This window comes from Euleptes europaea, chromosome 2, assembly GCF_029931775.1.
Source record: "Euleptes europaea isolate rEulEur1 chromosome 2, rEulEur1.hap1, whole genome shotgun sequence".
NCBI classification, from domain to species: Eukaryota; Metazoa; Chordata; class Lepidosauria; order Squamata; family Sphaerodactylidae; genus Euleptes; species Euleptes europaea.
Genome location: NC_079313.1, coordinates 132,655,401 through 132,674,601, shown reverse-complemented (window position 1 = coordinate 132,674,601; position 19,201 = coordinate 132,655,401). Strand labels below are relative to the sequence as shown.

At 46.7% G+C, this 19,201-nt stretch overlaps 1 protein-coding gene across 1 annotated transcript in view; it reads right to left on the bottom strand.

Moving 5' to 3' along the window:
• Positions 1-19,201, bottom strand: part of COL20A1 (collagen type XX alpha 1 chain) — a 156,446-nt gene that overhangs the window by 43,953 nt on the left and 93,292 nt on the right. Inside the window, exons 23-25 of the mRNA XM_056844904.1 lie at positions 13,960-14,102; positions 11,757-11,866; positions 7,390-7,548 (exon numbers count right to left, since the gene is read on the bottom strand). Of these exons, the coding sequence (XP_056700882.1) occupies positions 7,390-7,548; positions 11,757-11,866; positions 13,960-14,102 (412 nt within the window). The remainder of the gene's footprint in view (positions 1-7,389; positions 7,549-11,756; positions 11,867-13,959; positions 14,103-19,201) is intronic.

Sequence of the window (19,201 nt, the reverse complement as noted above, 5' to 3'; positions counted from 1 at the left end):
AAGCCACATCAAACTAACTTTATAATTCTCCACTTTTTTTGTCATCCTCCTGTCCCTTGCATCTAGGAAGCACTTTTACTAGGGATGCTTCTGAATTCTCCATCCCCACTGATTCTCAAAAAAACCCTCATTTTGATGTTGTTTCTCCCAGTTGCAAACTGAACTTATTTGTGCTGTTTTCTGATTCAGTGCGCCGTTTTCCCCACTGAATGTATGCCCTTATTAAACGTCGTCTTTGCACCAATTGCATATAAAGAGCACATAACGTGCACATCAAATAAAATGGAAAGCAGGACATTAACAACCAAAGTCCAGGACTCACATTGTCTTTTTATAATTGTACTTTGTGGAGTTTATAGAGTAGAAGAGAACAGACCCTAACCACATTGCTGGATTTGCAAGGTCCCTATACAAAGGCCCGGGTGGGGTGTTTTAAGGGTTGATTGACTGCACCAATGGACAGAGCTTTATTCAGACAAGGACAGAGCCTTTCAATATCATCGCGGAAGTCCTTTGTTTGTGAAAAACAGTGTTTACTGTAACCGTTGTTCATCGAGTGGTCTTCTGTGCAGGCTCACATGGGAACTGTGCATGCACAGGCGAGTCGCTGTGCATACGCAGTTCCCATGGTGGGACTGCAGAGAAGCTATGAAGATGAACAGTGTTGTTCCAATTTCTAGAAGAAGAAAATGAAACAACCACAGGAATGAACACAAACATTTGAGGAGGGACTCTGGCTCAGTGGTAGTGCATCTACTTGGCACGCAGAAGGTCCCAGGTTCAACCCCCAGCATCTCCAGTTAAAGAGATCAAGTAGGAGGTGATGAGAAGGACTTCTGCCTAAGAGAGCCTGCAGAGCTGCTGCCAACCAGAGTAGACAGTACTGACTTCGACAGACCACCGGTCTGATTCCATGTCAGGTAGGTTCATGCCAGTGTGGTGTAGTGGTAAAGAGCGGTGGACTCTAATCTGGAGAACCAGATTTGATTCCCCCCTCCTCCACATGAGTGGCGGACTCTAATCTGGTGGATCAGGTTGGTGTCCCGACTCTTACACATGGAGCCAGCTGGGTGACTGTGGGAGAGTTCTCTCCGAACTCTCTCAGCCCCACCTGCCTCACAAGGTGCCTTTTGTGGGGAGAGGAAGGGAAGGTGATTGTAAGCTGGTTTGATTCTCCTTAAAAGACAGAGAAAATCAGCATATAAAAACCAACTCTTCTTCTTCTTCAGCTTTAGAAATGAGTGTAGTCACCCCAGTTCATAATTTCATGGCTTAGTATTCAATTGTGTCCAGCTCGTGCTTGGCTGTATTACAAATCAAGAGCCATTTCCCTGAGAATTTCTTCTCTGGTTTGAAAGGTTAAGTGAGGTTATGTGGGCGTACAGTCAACTTTCCCAACTCAGCTGTTTTGATGCATGTTCAGAACCTCTTTAATGTTAACTGCTTGATGAAGTTTGTGTTGATTGTGGTGAACTCCATGACCAGGTGACCTGACCAAGAAACTCTTCTACATGGAGCATCTTCTCAACTTGGATTGATTCTCATCTAGACCTTCCTCGTCTAGATCCAAAACCCTGATGTATGTTTATGGGAGGGGGGGCAGCTGAATTTCCAAATGGCAACCTGCCACAGCTGGAGCAATGGGGGTGGGTGCAGAGCAGACGAACACAAATTACAATTTACCAGGGAACAATCTGACAGTGCCCTGACCTGGATAGCCCAGGCTAGCTTGATCTCATCAGATCTCAAAAGCTAAGCAGGGTCAGTCCTGGCTAGTTCTTGGATGAGAGACCACCAAGGAATAGAAGAAGAAGAAGAAGAAGAGCTGGTTTTTATAACCTGATTTTCTCTACTGAAAGGAGTCTCAAACCAGCTTACAACCTTCCCTTCCTCTCCCCTAAACAGACACCCTGCGAGGTACGTGGGGCTGAGAGAGTTTGGAGAGAACTATGACTAGTCCAAGGTCACCCAGCTGGCTTCATGTGGAGGAGCGGAGAAACCAACCCAGAGCGGTGGTTTGGAGCACGGGAGACTGATCTGGAAAACCGGGTTTGAGCGGTGGAGGCTAATCTGGTGAACTGGATTTGTCTCCCCACTCTTCCACATGAAGCCAGCTGGGTGACCTTGGGCAAGTTACAGCTCTGTTAGAGCTCTCTCAGCCCCACCTACCTCACAGGGTGTCTGTTGTGGGGAGGGAAAGGGAAGGCAGTTGTAAGCCTTGATTCTCCCTTAAGTGGTAGAGAAAGTCGGCATATAAAAACCAATTCTTTTTCTTCTTCAGATTAGAGTCCACCGCTCATGTGGAGGAGTGGAGAATCAAACACAGTTCTCCAGATTAGAGTCCACCTGTCTTAACCACTACACCACGCTGGCTCACATACCAGGGTCGCTATGCAGAGGCAGGCAATGGCAAACCACCTCTCTCAGTCTCTTGTCTGGAAAACCCTTGTGGGTTGCCATAAATCGGCTGCGACTTGATGGAACTTTACACATACAGGGGCTGTGGCTCAGTGGTAGAGCATCTGCTTGGCATGCAGAAGGTCCCAGGTTCAATCCCCGGCATCTCCAGTTAAAGGGACCAGGCAAGTGGGTGATATGAAAGACCTCCACCTGAGACCCTCGAGAGCCGCTGCCGGTCTGGGTAGACAATACTGACTTTGACGGACCAAGGGTCTGATTCAGTCGAAGGCAGCTTTGGGTGTTCATGTGTCCATGGGACACACATGACGCGTGCGCGCAGCAGCACCATCAGCACGTGTTAGGAGCCAGAAGACAGCTCTCAAAAAAAGACACAACAGATGAGATTTCTTTCATTGCTCACTGAGGGAGCTCATTAATACTGAGCCGATTCCGAATCTAGCAGAGAGGAGCTCAGCTGTCGCTATTCAAAACACTCCCCCGTCTAAGATAAAAGCTCCTTATGCAATCGAGTTCCCTATTTTTATACGCATTATGCTATGAGTAAGTAGGAAGAGGGTGAAGGGGGAATGCCCTGACCAGCAAATGGACTTGGAAACAAACCCCCCCACAGATCCAGCTGGCATTTAAAAGAGACTTCCGGTTTAAATACGGCAATACGATGACGGCTGACAACAGGGCTCTCTGTCTAAGCCAGGACAGGCAGTTCCAAGAAGGGCAAAGTACTTGAAAGCCAAGGGCGGCGAAGTAGCCAGATGCCTGTTCTTTGGTGACTTTCCCATTACTCACCCTGGTGAAAGATGCTAGAAGGACATAGATAACAGATGGGAGGACGGGGGAGAAGGGATTGAGGATCTGACGAGGCAGCTGTCAATCTGCACAGCGCAGCAGTTTTTGGAACAGATATATGTGTTGTTAAATAAAAGCTGTTTGAATTATAGTGGCTTGTATCCTATCACTCTGCTCGACAACGGTGGAGGCATTGTTCAAGTGTAAGGAGACTTCTCCCAAGTGGTGTGGCTTCTTCTGCTACAAGAAGAGACACTTAGGTTGAAGGAAGAAGAAGAAGAGTTGGTTTTTATATGCCAACTTTCTTTCCCGCTTAAGGGAGAATCAACCCGGCTTACAATCGCCTTTCCTTCCCCACAACAGACACCCTGTAAGGCAGGTGAGGCTGGGAGAGCTGTGACTAGCCCAAGGTCACTCATCTGGCTTCATGTGGAGGAGCGGGGAAACAAATCCCGTTAGCCAGATCAGCCTCCGCTGCTCATGCAGAGGAGTGGAGAATCAAACCCCAGATCAGAGTCCACTGCTCCAAACCACTGCTCTTAACCACTACACCACGCTGGCTCTCAAACTTTGCTGAGTGGAGTGATAGCATACAGTCCAGTTTCTGCGCCTCTGTACATCCCATATCTTATAGATACCATAGAGAAGTGCAGAATGCAGATGACGCTCTTCACCCCCAGCAGGAGGTTTTTGGGGCAGAGCCTGAGGATGGTGAGATTTGGGGGTGGGGAGGGAATTCAGTGCCATAGAGTCCAATTGCCAAAGAGGCCATTTTCTCCAGGTGAACTGATCTATATTGGCTGGAGTTCAGTTGTAATAACAGGAGATCTCCTGCTATTACCTGGAGGTAGGCAACCCTATCCCACCCTCATCTGGGGAGACTGTTTGTTAGGTAGAGTTACCAGGTCCCTCTTCGCCACCAGTGGGAGGTTTTCAGGGTGGAGCCTGAAGAGGGCGGGGTTTGGGGAGGGAAGGGACTTCAATGCCATAGAGTCCAATGACCAAAGCAGCCATTTTCTCCAGGCGAACTGATCTCTATCGGCTGGAAATCCGTTGTAATAGCAGGAAATATCCAGCTTGTACCTGAAGGTTGGCAACCCCATGGGCAGAGCATGGCCTTCTCATTAGTGGCCCCAGTTAATAGACTCAAGGAGGCCTACCGTAGGGTTTTTTTTTAAGTGTTCCCATTTGTCTGCTTTTGGTGGGAGACCTCCAGCCAACTCCAGCCCTTGCCCACCGGTACTCAGCTGATCTGTGGGCAGAAACTGGGGGCAAAGGGGGGCATGATTATCCTGGGGGAAAATATTAAAAACAAAGGACTTGGGTACTCACACAAAGTTCTGACCATAGAGTTTCTGATGAGTCTACTCAGAAATGACAAGGGTAGCTCTAACAATCACCAGAAACTCTATGGCAATTTTAACATAGGGTTTCTGGTGATTGCTAGAGCTACCCCTGTCATTTCCGGGTAGAATTGTCAGGAACTCTATTTTCAGAACTTCTGGTAAGTAGCTGAGGCCTCATTTTTCTTTTTAATTTTTCTCTCGGGACTGCCTGGGAATCCTGAAGAACAAACATGCAAAGCACTGTTTCCTCCTGACACCTTTTGGATCTATTTAATTGGATATATTGGGCAATTCTTTTCATAGTTTTCTCAAAGGGAAATAACATATGTATGTTATTTATATATATATTTTAACAGTGGATTGTGATTATATGAATAGAATCTGTCCAGAGCCCATGGAGGTAGGCATAATAACAATAATATGAACAGACTCTTTCAAGACTAATTCCATTGCTCTTCATAATCTCCCAATTACAACGGAGAGTACATACACATAGCAACTAAAGTCTCAGAACCTTGCTGAGGTCTGAAAGCATAAGACATATGGTAAGATATAACTAAGAAAATGACTTCATGGAATATTTTATGTATGTACTCAGACTATGTGTATGTACTTGCATTATTTTACAGAGGTAATTCACCTTGGAGTTTATACACAACTGAAGAAGCAACGTATATGCGAAACGAATACCAACCTGGGGTATCGTCTTGCTGTCTTCTGCCAATTGCTGTCTTCTGCCATCACATTGTCAGCAGCCATTGGAGTGCTATCTCTTCTGCATTTTGTTTGGATTTATTTGGGTGAAGTAACCATATTTATGTTGATAGAACCATAAGGAATTTGGACTTTGAAATATTATTCCTGCATACTTTGGACTGATCCACACCCCTCATGGGGAATATAATTAGGTTGTTTATTTAAGTTGTACATTGTTATTGATTTGATTTACTTGTATTGCTGTGGAGAAACAGTATTGTTCACTTACCTTATTCTGAAGATTACAATTCCTGTTGGAACGTTGCTTGTAATAGTCTCATTTTTACATTGGAGACTACGTGCTGATTGTTGTTATTACCTGGAGGTTGGCAACCCTACTGGTGGGGGATGGGTAGGGTGGCCAGGTCCCTCTTCTCCACCGGTGGGAGGTTTTTTGGGGTGGAGCCTGAGGAGGGCGGGGTTTGGGGAGGGGAGGGGCTAGTCACAGGTCTCTTAGAGACCTGTCTCTAGTTCATAAGCAGAGAACTCTCCTTCTCATCCAGCCTAACCTGGCAATATACTCCTGAGCACAGGAACTACACTATTCAGCTACTCAGCCTGTTAGGACAGCCAGAGCCATTCCCCAGTCACCCATGAGACCTCACTGAATTTGGGGGAATTACCAGGACTGACCCTAGAAGCTAAAATGACTAAACTGCAGCTATCGTATTTTGGTCACGCCATGAGACGACAAGAGTCACTGGAAAAGACAGTCATGCTAGGAAAAGTTGAGGGCAGCAGGAAAAGAGGAAGACCCAACAAGAGATGGATGGACTCAATAAAGGAGCCACAGCCTTCAATTTGCAAGATCTGAGCAAGGCTGTCAAAGAGAGGACATTTTGGAGGACTTTCATTCATAGGGTCGCCATGAGTCGGAAGCGACTTGACGGCACTTAACACACACAGAACACACACACCACGACTGGGGGATGGCTCCAGCTAGCCTAACAGGCTGAATAGCTGGATAGTGTAGCTCCTATGCTCCCCTCTCCAGAAAGCAGGGTGACATCTCTGGAGGCCTGTGAAGGATGATTATAGAAAAAAGCATGGGTTTAATCAATAAATAACTGCGTGTGACCAGCAGGTGCTTTGTGGTTCTGTTGGGCAGAACAGAGAACTCTTTTGTGGTGCCGACTTCTTCCACAGCATACTCCACTAAAGAGGATTTGAGTGTTTAGACCAGGATTCCCCAACATGCTGCTTGTGGTCACCATGGTTAGGGTTGCCAACCTGCTGGTGATGGCTGGAGATCTCCCTCTATTACAACTGATCTCCAGGTGACAGAGAACCGTTCACCTGGAGAAAATGGCCGCTTTGGCCATTGGACTCTATGGCACTGAAGTCCCCCCTCCAAACTCTGCCCTCCTAAGGCTCCACCCCCCCTCCCCAATCTCTAGTTATTTCCCAACCAGGAGCTGGCAGCCCTAACCAGGGTGCCCACCATTACTTCCTTTGGCACCCACCAAGCTTCAGAAAGAGGGTTCTAGTAACCCGTCCCCTTCAGGCTTTCCTTCTTCCCAGAAGGTGTGAGGAGGGAAGTATTTCATTCAACTCCATCTCCTGTGGCAGCCATTTTGAGTTTGGCTCTGGCCCCTGTGGCAGCCATTTTGAGTTTGGCTCCACCTTCTGAGGCAGCCATTTTGGGTTTGGCTCCGCCTTCTGGGGCAGCCATTTTGGGGTGGTGAGCACCACCAAATTCCAAATGGGTTCCACAGGCCCAGAAAGGTGGGGAACTAGGCATACCAGGTCCCTCCTCTGCTCCGGCGGGAGGCTATGGGGTTGTGGGTGCAATTGCGCGTGCGCGTCACTTCCGGTTCACAACCGGAAGTGCCGCCTCGCGAGGGGCCTTTTCCTCTTAGTTTGAGTGGTAAACAGCCCTTTACCACTCAAACTAAGAGGAAAAGGCACCTCACAAGGCGGCACTTCCAGTTGCACATTTGCCCACTGACCCACAGGTGGTCGGCGGGCAGAGGGGCGAATTGCTGGGGGTTTGCCCGCCAACCACCAGGCACCTGGCAACCCTATGGGGGACCCCCCTAGTTTAGACCATCTGGGTCAAGTGGACATATGGTGGGCTTACCGCCGCCGACCCACTCCGTGGTCCTCGCGTCCTCGTCAGCTTCCCCAGCATGATGAAGCCAGCAGTTGAAACTCTCTCCGAAACTCCCAGCGGCTTCTCGGCTATTTTCTTGCAGTCGATATAGAGTTTGACCCTGGAACGGCTCACGGATACGTGCACCTGCTCAACAGATAAAAATAGCTCCAGTGTGCCTCTCCTTGCAGTCAGAACATTCGTTTCAGTAGAACACAATCTGAGACTGTCGAACCTGGCAACATACGCCCAGCATTGTGCCAGCGTGGCATACAGGAGAGTGTATTGGACTTGGATCAAACAGATCCCAGCTGGAATCAAACAGATCCCAGCTGGAACCAAGAAGCTTGCTGGGAGGCCTTGAGGAAATAACTAGCTCCCAGGCGAAGTTCACACAAACAGAAGATAGCTACATACTACAGTCTACAATAGCTGATTTAAGAATAGCAGTTTTCTTACAAAGGGATTTCAAAGGGAGATTGGAAAGCAAGACTGCTGGATTAAAATATATAACGAAACTCAAGACTGTGCATACTCCTGGATTGAATACAGATCAGGGAATCCTGTCTTATTAACAATGCTGATTTCTTCATGCTAACTTGAAGAAGAAGAAGAAGAGGAAGAGGAAGAGGAAGAGGAGAGGAGTAGGAGTTGTTTGTCATATGCCAACTTGACGAAGGGAGCATTTGACTCTCTAAAGCTTATACCGTAAAAATCTTGTTGGTTTCTAAGGTGCTGCAGGACTCATGTCTAGCAGTTCTAAGGCAGACCAACATGGCTTCTCTCTGAAACAAACAGCCAATGCTGTGATAAAAAAAATACCCTGAATTATACCATTGCAGGTGGGAATTGTACAGTGCAATGATTCTGCGCGTGGGGGGGGGGTGGAGAGAGAATTTCTTTGCGCAGAGAACAACAGCACATTGGAGAGAAAGCCAGGATGTAAGTCTTGTCCTTGATAGCCACTCCAATTCCACACTAGGGCCATCCTCCTCAAACCAGTCAATGTTGTTCCTGTTTTAGCTGCCTGCAGCGTTCCAAGAGAAAATCCACACTTCGTTGCAACGTGCAGAGCTGCCCAATTCAATGGTGCCAATTCATTCTAATTAAGCATTTACCTGCGAATAAGTACCCATTTAATACAGTGGGAGTTACTTCTGAGTAAGGACTTAGGGATTTGCAAAGCAGAAGGAGAGGAAAGGAATGAAGCAGATAAAGGATTTGTGCAGATTCTGCGGTAAGTAGTGGGATGAGCTGAGAGATTGGAAGGTGCACGACAGGGCACTTCCAGGGAACAAATTGGAAGGGGGAGAACAGAACCAAGGGAGAACAAAGTGATCGTCCTCTCTCTACAAACGCCTGCCAATTGCGTCAAGCAGGGACCGTCGGAGGCGAGTCAACTTGAGGGCGATTCAAACAGTAAGGCAAGAACACACTGGCTGTATTCGGTCATTAAATAATTCAACGCCGAAACTCAACCACGCTCGAGAATTGTGACGGCCGAAACACTGAGCGTTGTCTCCTGACATCAAGGCAGCCGACCAAGATGGGTCCACAGATGGCCCTCCCAACTCAGCTCAGTAGCTTCTAGAAGCACAGAAGAGATGCACACACTCCAATCCCCGGTGTCACGAGGGGTAACAATGCAGATGGACAACCCCCAGGCTGGGTTATTAGGCTGTTCAATGGCAAATATGTTATGCTCATTGAAGTATGTGGGGGGAAAGGAAGTGGAGAAGCACAGCAAGACAAGTTAGTCAATAGACAGTGAGGAGTAGTGGTTAGGGACTGATACCAGGGAAAGACCCCCCCCCCCCGATTCGAGTCCTCACTTAGCCTCTCTCACTGGGTGACTTCGGGCTTCTCTCTCCCCCTCCCTCTCTCTGCCTAACCTCACAGGGTTGTTGTGAGGATGAAATGGTGAAGTAGATAGCCCTGTGCTCCTTGGGGACAGATGGGATAAAAAATGTCCTAACTAACTAACTGTCCTGACTTGGATGGCCCCGGCTAGCCTTACCTTATCAGACCTCAGTAGCCAAGTAGGGCTGGCCCTGGTTAGGACCTGGATGGGAGACTGCCAAAGAAGTCAAGGATCATTATGCAGAGGCAGGCAATGACAAACTAAGAAGGGGACGTGACTCAGTGGCAGAGGATCTGCTTGGCATGCAGATGGTCCCAGGTTCAATCCCCAGCATCTCCAGTTAAAGGGACTACGCAAGTAGGTGATGTGAAAGACCTCTGCCTGAGACCCTGGAGAGCCACATCCGGTCTGAGTAGACAATACTGACTTTGATGGACCAAGGGTCTGAGCCACTAGAAGGCAGCTTCATGTGTTCAAGATATGACACGAGATTTGTGTAATGTGTGATTACTCAGAAAGTTAGAGAACGTGAACCTGATCTCATCAGATATCAGAAGCTAAGCAGGGTCGGTCCTAGCTAGTAGCCGGATGGGAGACAGCCAAAGAGGTCCAGGGTCATTACGCAGAGTCAGACAATGGCAAACCACCTCCATTCATCTGCCCTGACTTGGACGGCCCAGGCTAGCCCAATCTCAGATCTCGGAAGCTAAGCAGGGTCGACCCTGGTTAGCACTTGGATGGGAGACCATCAAGGAAGTCCAGGGTCGCTACTCAGAGGCAGGCAATGGTAAATCACCTCTGAGTGTCTCTTGTCTTGATAACCCCATAAAGGGTTACCATAAGTCGGCTGTGACTTGAGGGCACTTTCCACCACTAACTAACTAATGGGAAGGGCAGTGAAAAGGACAGCAGCCAATTCGTGCCTTTAGAACAGCCTGCAGGAGGCATTACAGAATACTGCAGTAGAATCAAATTGGTCTCCCCAAATGTTTTGATATTTACAGAATATTCAGAGTCTTTTGATGGATCTCAGATTCCAATATTTAAAATGGAGACAGCAAGATAGATTTCCCCTGAATGTGGAGGATCCACTTAAGCAGTCTGATTTAATAGTGTGTAATAACCTCTTTTCCTTTCTGTAAATGTGTTAAAATGTATTGGGACAGCAAGGGATTAGCTTGTTGCTGGGCAGGATAACTCTGTGTGTGTGTGTGTGTGTGTGTTGAGTTACTAGGGGAAGAATGTCTGCCTGGATACTAGCTAGCAGAGTGTGTGTGTGTAAGTAGGGGGAAAGTCATGGAAAGTCATGGTGAACAATAACAAGAACTGGAACTGGAAATAACTGCTTGAACTCTAAAGGCTCCAGCCTTTGTAAACAACCAGATAGGCATGGAATGGAAACACGTCCTGTCAAAGCATGGAAATGGAATAAAAGTTCTCGCCCCAGGATAATCGGGACCCAGTTGTTTTGCTTGTTAGAGCAACTGGGTGTCCAGCTGGAATAAAACTGTTTTTCTTGATAACGATCTCTGGGTCTCTTTTCCTCCCCGTCAAACCCGGGTTTTTCGCTACAAAATGCAGAGTGTTCGAATGGAGAGTGCATAAGGAATATAGAAGAAGAAAAAGAGTTGTTTTTATATGCCGACTTTCTCTACCTTTTAAGGAGAATCAAACCGGCTTACAATCACCTTCTCTTCCTCTCCCCGCGCCAGACACCTTGTGAGGTAGGTGAGGTTGAAAGAGTTCGGAGAGAACTGTGACTTGCCCAAAGTCACCCAGCTGGCTTCATGTGTAGGAGTGGGGAAACCCACCTGGTTCACCAGATTAGAGTCCACTGTAGGGTTGTGCAAAAAAAAAAAAAGATATATTTTGAGTTCGGGTTTATTGGCCCCGTTTTTTTGTTTGTTTGTTTGTTTTTGTAAACCCAGAATAAGCCGAATCCCCATACCGGTAAATTTGTATTTCAGGTTTATTTCGGGGTTTAATCTTTTAATACTTTGCAGGACAATGACTCAGCTCAAACCCAACCCCCTTCGGACTATATATTACTCTTCCTACACACTTGACACTGAGAGACACTGTCCTTCAGAGTTACTCCTCTGAAGATGCCGGCCACAGCTGCTGGCAAAACGTCAGGAAAGAAAATACCAAGACCACAGTCACACAGCCCGGATAACCTACAAGAACAAATGAACTCTGACTGTGAAAGCCTTCAACAATATTAAAGTTTTCTGTTTGCAGATTTTCTGCTTCCTCATCCCACAATTTCTTGGATATGTTCATGCATACATTTAAATAGATTAAAGGATTCAAACAGGAAGTGATTTAGTCATTCGTGATTATTCTCTCCTCCCTTCCCCAGCCATTAGCATTTCAGCCCATACACAACCACAGAAAAGTTAGCAAATGTCTTCAGGATATTTTTAGAATCATAGCTGAGCAAAAGGCTGAGCATCACCATTCTGATAAATGTCTCCTTCTTTGGAATAAGTACCTTGTGGAAGCTCCCATAGAAAACTTTCTTCACATCCGGTTGGTCAAAGGTGACTTCTTCTACATCTGCGTCGTAGTCACGACTGAAATAGGTCAAGGATTTCTTGTTGGCTAGAGGAGGAAAGAAAACAGAAGCTACTTTAATGAAATTAACTTTGTTTGAAAGGAAATTGAACAAGCAAGATTGATTTCTTCGCCAACAGTCGTCTATTGAACAAGAGCAGACTGAAGTGCCAGAAAATAGTATTTCAAAGGAAAAGGCTTTGCGAGAATTGAAAACTCAAAGAACATCTCACAAAGTGTTATGCAGGGAACGTGAATTTTGTGTGACACATCAAACCATATACAAGCCACGTATTGTGGCTCTCCAGGTGCTTTCTGTTAGACTTTTCATATAAAATCTAGTAATTCAGCAGAGTGCTCAAAGGAACAAAATCACTGGGAACCTTTTATCTATCCAAACTAATGTACTTGATTTATTATAGGAACTCGATTCCTGGATGGGATGGAGTAAATATAGTTTTCTAATCTAGTCTAACTAGGATGGAGGGAGATCCAGGACCTGCATCATGTCTTCAAGGTTGCAAGATGGAGAAGAAGAAATGTATGTGTGAATGGAGGTGAGAAAAGGAGGAAGGAATGAAGTGTTTCCCTGAGAGTAGCGATCTACAAATCAAAGGGATAGTGGCAGAGCAGTAGAGAAAAGATGCCTAGTACAATGACCCTTCTATCTCTCTGACTCTCTAGTCCCCCTCTAAAGTCTGAGGTTAAGAGTTCTTCATTTTCAACACTTTCTAACCTCCGTTATGGCAGTCCTAAGCAAGCAGCAAAACCAGAAAACATTCTTGGAATTACAATACCCACCTGATGGAGTAAGCAAATAGATCAGCAAAGCCAGAATGATACCAAGGTGTAGCTTGCTGCAAGATAGGCCCAAACAAAACAACAACAGAACACCAGTGGTGGTCACATACAGCTCTCAGCTCAAACCGGTTCAACGGGTCATTAACAACCTACAACCTAAACTGGACAATGATACTCCTCTCTCACAGGCATTGGGAGGCACGCCTTTTCTTGCCCACAGACAGCCTCCTAACCTTAAGCAACTTCTCACCCACAGCAATACCCTTCTAAACATGGTCACGGACTCTGGGACCGGAGCCTACAACAAACCAAGATGCCAACTCTGTCCCCAAATCCACTCTGACAACACCATAACTGGACCTAACAACACCTGCCATACCATCTCAGGTTCATTCACTTGTTCATCTTCCCGTGTTCTATAGGCCATCAAACGTCAGCAATGCCCTTCCACTATCTACAATGGACAAACAGATCAGTCCCTACTCAAAAGAATAAATAGACATAAATCTGACATTAAAAACCACAACACTCAAAAACCAATGAGTGAACGCTTTAATCTTCCAGGTCATTCCATTACTCAGCTAAGACTGGCAGTCCTCAAACATATAAGCTTCAATGGGAGAGTACCACATGAGATTGCTGAACTTGAATTCATTCACAAGTTCAGAACAATGGACCTCCCCTCCCCAGGGCTGAATAGGGATACAGGATTCGCATCTCACTACAGATGCTAATTTTCTGCCCCCAAGCATTTCCCCCTGCTAATCACGCTAATTACAATATGCATGGTACCTTTGCATCCTTTACAAGCATTCTTTGCAACACCTATCCCACCTTCTGGGATATTAGGACTCGGAGATCTCCATTCCAATCATATATGATGAAGGAAGCTTTGACTCTTGAAACTCTATACTTTGAATCTCTTGTTGGTCTCTAAGGTGCTACTGGACTTGAATCTAACTGTCATTGGACAAAGGCAAGCATCTATGTTTAGTTGACAATACATGCGTAAAGAGTCACTCTTCCATTGGGGGTATTCAGAGCTATGAGCCAAACCAAATCATGCTACAGGGAAGAAGAAGAGGAAGAGTTGGTTTTTATATGCCAACTTTCTCTACCATTTAAGGGAGAATCAACCCGGCTTACAATCACCTTCCCTTCCCCTCCCCACAACAGACACCCTGTGAGGTAGGTGAGGCTGAGAGAGTGTGACTAGTCCAAGATCACCCAGCTGGCTTCATGTGGAGGAGTGGGGAATCAAACACAGTTCTCCAGACTAGAGTCCACTGCTCTTAACCACTACACCATGCTGGCTCTCTGCAGATAACGCGCCCACTTACGATCAAGTACGATGCCAAGAAGCGGCTGGAAGTCTTCATCCGTCACCTGCCACACAGCAAAGGATTCCCTGGGGCTCTCTGGCAGAAGCCGGAGTAGGAAGGCGATGGTGTATTCGCTTGGAATCCCCAAGGCAAACACTTCACTGAGGACACAAATTACACAGAGAGAATGCCTAAGTAGATAGTGTTGTAATGAGGCTTTCAAGTTAGTTGCTGGTGCTCCTGGAAACAACAAACATGGTCAGATTGGCTATGCACTAACCCAGGTGCATGGATTATCTCGAGGCGGGCCCACTCGATTCACTGTGATCTCTGACTGTGCATCGTTACTTCTGAGTAGGATCTACTTAAGTTCCATTCAGAAGTCCTGATGAATACTCAGAGGTCAAAGTGGGGCCAGTAGACAGGCCCCTTATCCCACCCATGCTGGCCATAATTAGACAAGGAATAGAGAATAAAACTGCTGCAATCATACTGCCCTTGTACAAATCTGTGGTGAGGCCACACTTGGAACACTGTGTACAGCTCTGGTCACCACACCTAAAAAAGGATATTGCAGAGCTTGAAAAGGTGCAGAAAAGGTGCAGAAAAGAGCAATCAAAATGATCAGGGGGCTAGAGCAGCGGCCCTATGAGGAACGGTTAAAACTCTTAGGGCTGTTTAGCCTGGAAAGAAGGCGGTTGAGGGGAGAACATGATAGAGATCTATAAAATTATGCATGATTTGGAGAGAGTGGACAGGGAGAAGCTTTTCTCCCTCTCTCATAATACCAGAATGTGGGGTCATCCGCTGAAGCTGGAGGGTGAGAGGTCCAAAACAGATAAAAGGAAGTATTTCTTCACACAACACATAGCTAAATTGTGGAACTCCCTGCCCCAGGATGTGGTGATGGCTGCCAACTTGGAAGGTTTTAAGTGGGGAGTGGACATGTTCATGGAGGAGAGGGCTATTCATGGTTACTAGTCAAAATGCATACTAGTCATGATTCGTGCCTAGTCTCTCCAGGATCAGAGGAGCATGACTATTATATTAGGTGCCGTGAAACATAGGCAGGATGGGGCTTGTATGTGGGCTTCCTAGAGGCCCCTGGTTAGCCACTGTGTGAACAGACTGCTGGACTTGATGGGCCTTGGTCTGATGCAGCAGGGCCTTTCTTATGTTCTTATGTTCACTCTTCCCCTCTACACTTGCAAACACAATGCTGTCTGAATGGGATTTACAGCAGAGGGACTGACTCGATCGCTTGAAAGACTCGCAAGGGTCGGCACTGCAACTAGGGATGAGCGGATTTCTCTCGTTCCAATCCGATATTGTATTGCAAGTTTACTCCACGCAAGATCTCGCTCCTCGCTGACTTCAGTTAAACAAGAATCATTTCTAGTTCCAGCACCGGAGTGTGTACAGTTTGCTCTAGCTTTCAGTTCCTTCAGCTGCTTCTCCTCACCCCCCTAGCCCATTGCTGAAATAAACATTGCTGATGAATATGCGCACATCCGTGAAATACTGAAAGTCCTTGTTGCCGAAAAGCAAACATTCTTGATGTGATTGCTTGTCCAATTACCAGATGGGGTTGCCAACCTCCAAATGGTGGCTGGAGATATCCCTCTATTACAACTGATCTCAAGGCAAGAGAGATCAGTTCCCTTGCAGAAAATGGCCGCTTGGGCAATTGGACTCTATGGCAATGAAGTCCCTCCCCTCTCCAAACCCCGCCCTCCTCAGACTCCACCCTCAAAATCTCTAGGTATTTCCCAACCAAGAGCTGACAACCCTACTACCAGAGGTAGGGGTGCATGCAATTCCTTCTGTAACGCATCTCAGTCAACGGCCTTATATTTAGAGCTACTTGGAGTTTCGCAAGGTGGTAAGCTGCAGTACTGCAGTCCAGGCTCTACTCACAACGGAAGTTAGTTTCTGGTAGCCGGCTCAAGGTTGACTCAGCCTTCCATCCTTCCAAGGTCAGTAAAACGAGTACCCAGCTTGCTGGGGGTAAAGGGAAGATGACTGGGGAAGGCAACGGCAAACCACCCCATAAACAAAGTCTGCCTAGTAAACATCGGGATGTGACGTCACCCCATGGGTCAGGAATGACCTGGTGCTTGCACAGGGGACTGCCCTTACCCTTACTTGGAGTTTAGGGGAAAGCAGCATAACATGTTATAGATTTTTCCACTATGCCTGACTGGTTGTTCTGGTTTCCATCACAAGCACTTTTGCTTTTCGCCTTCCTTCTCAAGTGACACACTGTCCTTGAGAGGGTGATGCTTTTGTGTGTGTCTTCCGAAATGCCAGCTACACAAACGCACCAACTTGAGGTTCTCCACATTTTGACTATGGAGACTCGGCAGAATCTCACAAGTGGGTGTTAAGAAGCTTTGCTCCTTTAAACAAGATTAAAATTATCCCTACGCTTCGGCAATTAAACTTAAAAAGGAAACTACAGCTGTTCCTCGCTAATCCAGTCTGTCTTGCTTTGCAAAACTGTCGTTGATAAAAGAACCCGACGGAATACATGTCGGGCTGTTGTAAACCCCTGATTACGAAGAGGAGTACAACACAAGGCCCAAAGTCACGGTCCAAAGACACGGGTTTATTGGGAGGAGAAACGGAGTAAGAAGGACCACATCAATGACTCCGAGCTCCAGGAAGGAAAGGTGGGGTAAAAATGTAGTTGATAGACAGGGGTTGAAGATGATTCTCCCAAGGGTCAACAAGCCATGGAAAAAGGTGGGGAGGAAGTGAGGAGGACCCACCAGGTGACGCTTCAATATTTCACCTGGAGCTAATGTAGCATAGAGAGATCCTTTATTTATAGTAAGTTAGAGCCAAACTAAACATGACAGCATCCACAGGTCCAATTGGTGGTTGCTGCTACCATGTTAAAGCCCTCCCCCGTGGCCATTTCAGCACTTAAGCCAGCAGGGTGTAGTGGTTAAGAGCGGTGGACTCTAATCTGGAGAACCAGGTTTGATTCCCCACTCCTACACCTTAAGCCAGGTGGGTGACCTTGGGCTAGTCACAGCTCTCTTAGACCTCTCTCAACCCCACCTACCTCACAAGGTGTCTGTTGTAGGGAAGGGAAGAGAAGGTTTGTAAGCCGGTTTGATTCTTCCTTAAGTGGTAGAGAAAGTTGGCATATAAATACCAACTCTTCTTCTGCTTCTGCTTCTTCTTCTGCTACTACTGCTACTAAGATAATGTGGGGGGACGACAAGAAGAAGAGTTGGTTTTTATACCTAACTTTTCCTGACTTTTCTCTACCTTTAAGGAGTCTCAAAGTGGCTTACAATCGCCTTCTTTCCCCCTCCCCACAATAGACACCTTGTGAGGTAGGTGAGGTTAAGAGAGTTCAGAGAGAACTGTGACTAGCCCAAGGTCACCCAGCAGGCTTCATGTGGAGGAGTGGGGAAACACCTCAGTCCACTGCACTGTGGGCCTGACCAAGAGTGAACCCTTATGACATTTTTCAAAAATGGTGGCATCATCCTAGGGTTGCCAAATCTGGATTGGGAAATATCTGGAGATTTGGGGGGTGGACCCTGTGGAGGGAGAGGTTTGGGGAGGAGAGGGACCTCAGTAGGGTTGCTAACTGTGGGTTGGGAAATTCCTGGAGATTTGGGGGTAGGGCCTGGGGAGAATGGGGTTTGGGGAGTTGAAGGACCTCAGCAGCATATCATGCCATACTCCACCCTCTGAAGTAGCCATTGTCTCCAAGGGAATGGATTCCTGTAGCCGGGAGATAAGTTCTCATTGCAGGAGATCTCCAGGCCCCAGTTGGCAACCCTATGGCATCAAGGTGTCAGCCCCATGGCCAAAGTCATGTCTTGTTTGGCCCGTAGAGTAGAATGGACAGCAGTCGGAACATCTGTGGCGGCTTGGAGGTCCTATCTCCAGCCTTCAAGGTAGGGTTGCCAGGTCCCTCTTCACCACCAGTGGGAGGTTTTTGGGGTGGAGCCTGAGGGGGGCAGGGTTTGGGGAGGGTCTTCAATGCCATAGAGTCCAATGGTAAAAGCAGCCATTTTCTCCAGGGGAACTACACTCTATCTGCTGGAGATCAGTTGTAATTGCAGGAAATCTCCAGCTAGTACCTGGAGGTTGGCCTACTTCAAGGAAGACTCCCTTTGTGGCCTCCTGTTGCCCTTCTCAGAGGCCACTGAGCCTTCAGAAATGAAGAAGGGGGAAGGTTCACCCACCATGTTCTTCCTTGTCTTATCCCAGGTCTCCCCTCTTGTAATCTGGGGAGCAAGCATCCAGGTCATCTTCATCCCTGGCCCTCCCCATGCTCCACCCATCCCCCAAAGAAGGGATCAATGACTGATAAAGCCTTCGGCAAAAATGGGACTCAGTATCCGGAACGACCGTCTCAACTGATCTCCTGTGGATTTCCTTGTCTCCTCTGGACTTCACTCAACAGTTTGTGTTGGTGATCTCTGGTTGCTCATATTCTCCCAAGGAATTTGATGCATCCTATTGGACTTTTCATTTATTTCTACACCTTGTGGTGGGTTGGATTTGTTGTTGGAGCCAGTGTGGTATATGGTTAAGAGCGGTGGTTTGGAGCGGTGGAGTCTGATCTGGAGAACCGGGTTTGATTCCCCCACTCCTCCACATGAGCGGCGGAGGCTAATCTGGTGAACTAGATTTGTTTCCCCACTCCTACACACGAAGCCTGCTGGGTGACCTTGGGCCAGTCACACTCTCTCAGCCCCACCCACCTCACAGGGTGTCTGTTGTGGGAGGGGAAGGGAAGGCAATTGTAAGCCGGTTTGATTCTGCTTTAAGTGGATTTTACAACATTGATTAATGAGTTATAGAAATTAGTTTTACTAACTTTATATTTTTGTGTTATTAACTATAATAAATACTGTTTAGACACTTCTTCGGAAGTCGGGTGAAGGGTCACTTTTTCTTTTGGTGGGTGGAGGGCAAAGGGGTATCTTATTGAATTTTATAATTAAGCAACTATGAATGTAAAAATGAGGGTATATAGATACCCTTTTGTATTTTGCTTTTGCTTTTATTGTATATTTTTATGGTAATTTTACTTTGTTTTTTATGTTTTATGTTTTGTTAAAAAATTAATAAAAAATTATTAAAAAAAGGAAAATGAGAACAGAGGGTCATATTAAAATATCAGTGTGTCAGCAGGGAGCAATTCTTGGTCTGCCTTATCAGACGGCCCGCTAGATGGATACTTTGCTCATCACGAGCAAAAGCATAAATGCTAAGCTGGGAAATGTGC